The sequence below is a fragment of the Cicer arietinum genome, chromosome 6, assembly GCF_000331145.2.
Source record: "Cicer arietinum cultivar CDC Frontier isolate Library 1 chromosome 6, Cicar.CDCFrontier_v2.0, whole genome shotgun sequence".
Taxonomy (NCBI): domain Eukaryota; kingdom Viridiplantae; phylum Streptophyta; class Magnoliopsida; order Fabales; family Fabaceae; genus Cicer; species Cicer arietinum.
This window is the reverse complement of record NC_021165.2, coordinates 34,811,749-34,818,564: the sequence shown is the minus strand read 5'-3', so window position 1 is coordinate 34,818,564 and position 6,816 is coordinate 34,811,749. Positions and strand designations below refer to the sequence as shown.

General features: G+C 30.2%; 1 protein-coding gene across 1 annotated transcript; it reads right to left on the bottom strand.

Moving 5' to 3' along the window:
• Positions 1 to 1,123: 1,123 nt before the first annotated feature.
• On the bottom strand, positions 1,124 to 5,588 carry LOC101513371 (RHOMBOID-like protein 1). Its single transcript, XM_004516436.4, has 6 exons — positions 5,159 to 5,588; positions 3,527 to 3,690; positions 3,146 to 3,309; positions 2,794 to 3,053; positions 1,731 to 1,857; positions 1,124 to 1,407 (listed from the first exon to the last, which is right to left on the bottom strand). The coding sequence occupies exons 1-6, from the start codon at positions 5,461 to 5,463 to the stop codon at positions 1,285 to 1,287; spliced, it is 1,143 nt and encodes a 380-aa protein (XP_004516493.1). The 5' UTR covers positions 5,464 to 5,588; the 3' UTR covers positions 1,124 to 1,284.
• Between the last annotated feature and the right edge of the window lie 1,228 nt (positions 5,589 to 6,816).

Here is a 6,816-nt window from a genome sequence, read left to right as displayed (position 1 = left end):
ATAAAAGTGTGGTAAATGAAAGAAATTCTACATTTTGACCCTTAGACATTACTTATTTTACTTCTTCTATCCCTTCCTATTGTAATTAAAATTTCTTATTCTTAAATTAATCATGTTAATATTTAAAAATCCTTATTTTTCTAAATTTTAAATAAATGTGTTATTGTGGATATAAACTTTCAATTCAACAAAAAAAAATTAAAAACAATGTAAAATTAAAAGAAATATATAGGATTGAAATAAATTGAAAAAATTTTAGTTATTTTTCATAAATTACAACGAAAAAACTCTAAATGGTGAATAAAAAAGTATATTTTCAAAGAAACTTTATCATTCATATATAACTTAATTATAGTTTCAATTTAAAAATTCAATTTGTATACATGTCTACTATTCATCAGAATCATTATCAGTAACAACTCTAAAATTGATTAGACATGCAATAAACTTGAATAGGTTTGTTGGCAAAAAAAATTAGAATAATTTTCATGAGGCATAATTAGTAATTAAATTTGAGTATAAGGGAATATTTTGAAATCTTGTAAGAAAAGTTTTTACTAACAAAGCGATTTTAATGCAGCCAATTAGTGATTGGAAAAGGGAAGGAAACACTGAAAATTCTGAGGTTTTTTGTGATTGTTGATTACCTTGAATTGAATTTCTTTTTTAATTAATTCTGGAATCAATATAAATTGATTTGATCCATTTTTTTTTTTGTAGAACTCGATCAATATAAATTACTATTCAATCAATTTATATTTTCAACCAATTTATTTATTTATTTTATTAATTTAACTAATTTATATGATTGCATTTAATACTAAAAACTAGATGGTTGTAGAATATTTTTATTTTCCATAATTTGTAATACCATGTGTACATTTTACCTAATGAAATAGGTCCTGATTAATGTTAATATAGATATAGATTAATGTTAGTAAGTGCAAAAATAGGGTATGCACAGAGAGTTTTCTGTTATAAGAATGGTTTCAAAGCCGGTGACATGTTCATGTTCAACGGTTCTTATCTTACTGTCAACAATATAAAGTTTTTGTTTTTATGACTAAGATTGAATGATTTATTGTTGGACTTGTACGTATAATTTTGATCTTGGCACAAAATAGGCATCAACCAAGTATTATTATTATATACACAAAATAATCTGTTTAAAGGAAAAAGTATAAGCTACATAATAGCACTATAGTGTTTGTTTCATGAGAGCCTGAAACCCTAATATCAACAACTGATAATCTCTTTCCAACAGTGATCCCTTTTGGTCAAAAATCAATTACAGAGCTGAGTACACAATTGCTGGATCTGGGAACTAGTTGGATCTTGCATTAAGTATGTACTTGATTTACCATTGCTTGAGCATGTTACATTCAGCTGGTTGCCTAGCTGGTTTGACTGCATTTTATGATATTTCAACAAAATGAATATCCACACCAAAGAAAAGAAAGAACAAAACTACAACCACATTATACAGTGCAAAATAAAATTAGAGACTATATGATACAAGAATAAAGAAGCATTACAAACATAAGAGTGTGTTTTTTCTCAAGACATGTGGGATATTTTTCAAACTACAGAGGATATAATGATGATACATGAAAAGTGCTTTAATGATGCGATACTAATTCATAAAATAGTTAGTGATAAATAAGTTCGTTCACCAAATTTGATGATACTATTATGTTGAGGAAGCTTTCATGTAAAAATAAAATGCTTACCAAACAATATGCTGCCTCTGTATTGCAGCTCCATTTTGAAGTTGGAACACAAGACAGATAATGGCACCAAGAGCAGTGATCATTTACATCAACACCCCGGAGCAGGGCAACAAGTCCAACAGAAAGCCTGTGATATTCATGCACAGAACCAAATTTCAAATATAAACATACGTGTATTTACACTAATAAGGATATATCTAATTTTATATCAACAATGGATTGATTCGTTCCGTGAAAAGAACAGAAAAAGTATTCAGACTACTATAATATAAATTGTCTTTCATAGCTACTTTAGTTGAGAAATCGTCATATACTACTAAAAAGAGATATGCTATAATCTGCTAGCAACATCAAGATTTTACATTCTTTATCATTTATGACAGGTATTTTGGTTTCTCTCGCGACATTCAGTCAAAATTTAGAAAGCGGTCCTTAAAGTATGACTTGCAACATTCTATACATTTACATCATATACATGGAAAAAATTAAGAAAGCAACACAGCATTAAAAGATAAAGAAAGAACACTGAACATTTACTCAGTCCTCCTTGTTTTATCACTTATATAAACACCCGTCTTATTAATTTTATATAAACACCCCTTATTAACAATATAAAAAACAATTATTTTAAAACTAACTGTAAAACTATTACCAAGTAATAAAGATCATGAAACACAGTTTTAATATCCAATAAATGTAACAAAGTAACAGACGATTTTGATGGATTTGATATGTTTCTAGATTCTGCCTAAAGCAAATAACTTGGTTTCTCATGCTATAGTGTATTTTTATTTTACTTTAGTAGAGGCTAAAGCTTGTGACTGTTTGAAGAAGACCAATACTGCTCAAGTCTACAAAAAATGTAGACTTACGTATACTTTAGCTAGAACAACTTGGTGCATATTTGAATTGACGGTAATTTTGGCAAAATGATGGCACTGTGATTTTGGTGAAAATTACACTTTAGAGCTTCAACAAAATCATGGTGCCATTGTGATTTTACAAACTAATTGTCAATTCAAACATGGACTTGATCTCTAAAATATGATACTTCAGATCTTACCCAACAATTAGAATGATCAAGGAGAGGAACCATAATATGCACTGATATTTCTTGAACTTAGGCTTAGCTCGTGTTGGAGAATACTCTACGCGAGCGTATCGTTGGTTAATCCATCCAAACTGAGGACGTATCAAAAACACAAATCCGAGAAGAAATCCTGTAAGAAAGCCTCCAATATGAGCAAAGTTGTCCACATGTGGGAGAATCCCGATTGCGAGATTGACACCAATGATGATCACAAGAGTCAAAAGTGCTGGAAACTGCACGCGAAAAGAAAATCTGGATTATGAGTAGTTTTCTTTTAAGTTTGAGATGCTCACTCACAGTACAAATTAAGAAACTTAATATACACCTTATTGTCATACATAGACCAATTAGTGATGAGTTCTGATAGCATGCCTCCTAGCAACCCGAAGAGTGCGCCAGAAGCACCAACAGAAATGTTTGACTGTATGAAAAGAGCAGAAAGCAAACTGCCTCCAAATCCAGATATGACATATAGCAGTCCAATAAGCACTGTAACACACTATACATAAGTTACAAAAGATCTTGAAGCTAAACTGGGCAAACAATAACACAACACAAAAAAGAAACTTAAAGGAACAAAAAGCAAATTTCAAATTTATAGACTACAACCGAAGTTTGGTATACTAATAATGACTAACAACTGATATAAGAATAAAAAAATATATTTAATCCTACTAAAGACTAATGCAGAATATGTCACACCTACCAAACCCAAATTCTTGCTCAAGCCGAATTCCAATGAAAAGAATACCCAACATATTTGCTAATAGATGAAAAACTCCGCCATGTAGCCACATACACGTGATGAGACGCCAACCCTGATGCCTGTGAACCACTCTGTTCACATCAAGAGCCCCCATCTTCTGTAGCCTAAGCAACATTACCAACCACAATAACAATCAATTCAAAATTTGAACTTTCTAACAGATTAAAACTCATTCATAAATAACGAAATATACACCTCCGCGTATAATCCTTGAAAAAAAAAATATTGCGGCTCATAGTCTTCAAAATATAGGAAAATTAGCTTGTATCACTAGTTGTTTTGGTTTTAGTCTCCATAATACTGATCTATTGCAGAACTAGTCCTTAATTTGCTTTCTCTTTCTCACTGTTTTGGTTTTTGTCTTTATAACGTTCCAATCAGTCCTTGTAAGATTTTAGTCTATGCAAGAGGAATTACATAGGAGACAATTCTAACACGGACCAGTATAGTATATAACATGTAATAAAACCAAAATCAGAATAAAACTATCAAACATTCTTAAGGACTATTTTCTGTAAACCCAAATGTCTCTTCCCATCCAACAATTATGTTTGAGTCATCTGGCACTGAGTGTAAGCGCCTCTCAGGTGGGTAGGGGTTGGGCATGGTAACCGGTAAAAGCATAAGTTAAATAAAATTACAGGATGGATATATATCATTGCACAAAAGAACATTACTATAACATAAAAATATAAACATAAAATTAAAAGTCAAACATGCTACAGGTTGGATAACTAAAAGGTCAACTCTAACTTATTCCTCAATCGGTATCAGGTCATAAAACATAAAATGAGAGACTTTGTCCCTATTTAACTGTGGTACATGGTCAAACTTGAACTTAAATGAATCGGGGCAGGGTCGGGTCTTCCTCATCCCTGCCAATGGAAATTTTAACCTGTTGTAGACTAGACCTTGACTCCCAACACAGAAGTGGCACCCAAATGAGGAGCCAAATATGCATTAACCTGAATGAAGCACACAGATCACCATCATAACCGTTGATCGTGATCAACAGTCAAACGCAGTCCACACTGCACCTGACACCACTCAACCCTCGAGGCGCTTACCGCATTTCACGTCTAAAGTATTTGACTGAACTACTATATAAAGGGTCAAGCAGCCAAAGTTCAGGTACAATTTTTATTCTGCCACAACTTTTTCCATTTACTAGCCTTTTACTTGTGCCTTAGAGTCCTTGTAGGTTAGGTAGCCCAACAAAGAAACCACTAATTCTTATGACTTAAGTCCATACAGAGAGTCTAATCCAAAAGACTAGTCTAACACCCCACCATCCTTGCTCCGCCATCTCCGTTCGTCTTCTTCACCAAGAAGCCTTTCCTATTCTCCACTAGAGTTAATCCTATTTGAAGTGCGTCTGTCTTTAAACGCTGTATCTCTCCCAGCGGAAATTCAAACACAGCACGTTCTGGAGTCCAGTCACTTCCGTTAGACCCAACCCCATTGGTCGCTATTCATTTTCTTAGCAAGTTAATTTCCATTGATTTCAGCATAATGAAAATTAAAATAAAAAGTAAATAAAAATTAACAGGGAAGAAGGAAAATAAAACTAACGTCAATGAAGAAGGACCAAGGAGTGGATTTTCTTTGAGAGGCTGAAATGAGAAACGACGGAGAGAACGAGCGACACAGGAAACAGAGTTATGAGGGCAATTGTTAACATACATAGTGATAACAAAAACGATGACGTTTGCAACAACAAAAAACGGTATCAACCAAGGAAACCATTTTTTATAATGCTTCACTTCCCTTATACTACCATCATCATAGTGAAGTGGTAGTGAAACTGGGTGAACAACGTTGTTGTTGTTATTGTTGTTTGTTCTGGAGTAGATCTGTAATGGTTCCCCAGGTGCCATGGAGACGAGAGGAATGTGAATCTGATTTGATTAGGGATGGAGAAGGGAATGAAGTCAGAGGAAGGAGATGAAAGAGTCAAAAGGAGTTGGATTTTTTTTAGATTACCAACTTTGTTATTGCTTGCACCGTTGAGACACTATTTTTTTATTATACAATTTGAACATTGTTTCATATTCTTTTACAACAAAAAAAAAAAAAGTATATTAAAAGTGCTAACATAGTAACATACTGAAGCACTTGTTTAAATATTGAAAAATATATAAGTTTAAATTTCTAGAAAGAGCTGACCTCTCGAATATGATTAATTCATATCAAACGAAAAATATATAAGAAACCAAAAAATTATTTATATGAGAAAAATGCCAATACAGAAATATTCAATCAGTAATTTTTTTAAAATTGTTTTTTTAAAATGTATTTTTAGATAAAATTTTTATTTTTAATTTTTTAACGAATGTCTTAGAGGCACTAGTTAGACTCTTTATTTAATTATTAATAGCATTTTTGTTCCTATATTTAAAAATAATGTGTCTTTACGTAAGATCTTCGAATTATAAATAGAGATGTTTAAAATATACAGTTAATTGAACTATATTCATAAATTAGATTGCACTGCACCAATCAAAAATCAAACCAATTAAATTAAATAGTTCATGAATTGAATTACATATTTAAAATAAATTAGTTAATTAAAAATCGTTTTAAAACTTTTTTAACTTCAATTAAAAAAAAATTCTTAAATTTTTTTTTGAAATTTGTTTTTCTTGAAAAAATATATAAAAATATCACAAAAAAATTAAGTTACTTTTTTCTTGAAAAATATTTTAAAAAAATATCAAAACATTTTTTTTTTAATTTAAAAAAAAATCTCCAAATAATTTTCTTGAAAAAAACAAATCTCAAAAAATTTGTCTATCAAAAGAATTTTAAATTTATTTTTTCGAAGAATTAGTTCAAAATCAATTTTAACAAGAAATTTGTTCAAAATATTAAACTGGTTTATATTTATAAATCAATTTATAAATGAACTCAATTTTAAAGTGATTTTTAAGAATTGAGCCAAATAATTAATAGGATTTAATTCAATTCAGTTTTTGCAGCAAGAATACCTCTGATTATAAAAAAATATTTATAAAAATACCTCTAATTAAATATAAAAAATTAAAAAATCAACTGGATATAGTTTTTAATAATTAAAGGATAATTTTTGAAAAGAAAAACACTACGAAGTAAACAATTAAAATTTAGTCCTAAAAAAATAAACAATATAAATTTATTTATAAAAATAATCATATTCAAACTCTGATCAATTCAATTATGAAAAATATGTAACTTCACACTTATTAACACAT

Bases quoted from the DNA above. Each gene is read 5' to 3' on its own strand.
- LOC101513371 (XM_004516436.4), bottom strand. From the start codon at position 5,463: ATGGCACCTGGGGAACCATTACAGATCTACTCCAGAACAAACAACAAT. The intron at 3,310-3,526 runs GTAGGTGTGACA...AGTGTGTTACAG, and splicing joins TGAGCAAGAATTTGGGTTTG to TGCTTATTGGACTGCTATAT. The intron at 3,054-3,145 runs GTGTATATTAAG...TTTCGCGTGCAG, and splicing joins GGTCTATGTATGACAATAAG to TTTCCAGCACTTTTGACTCT.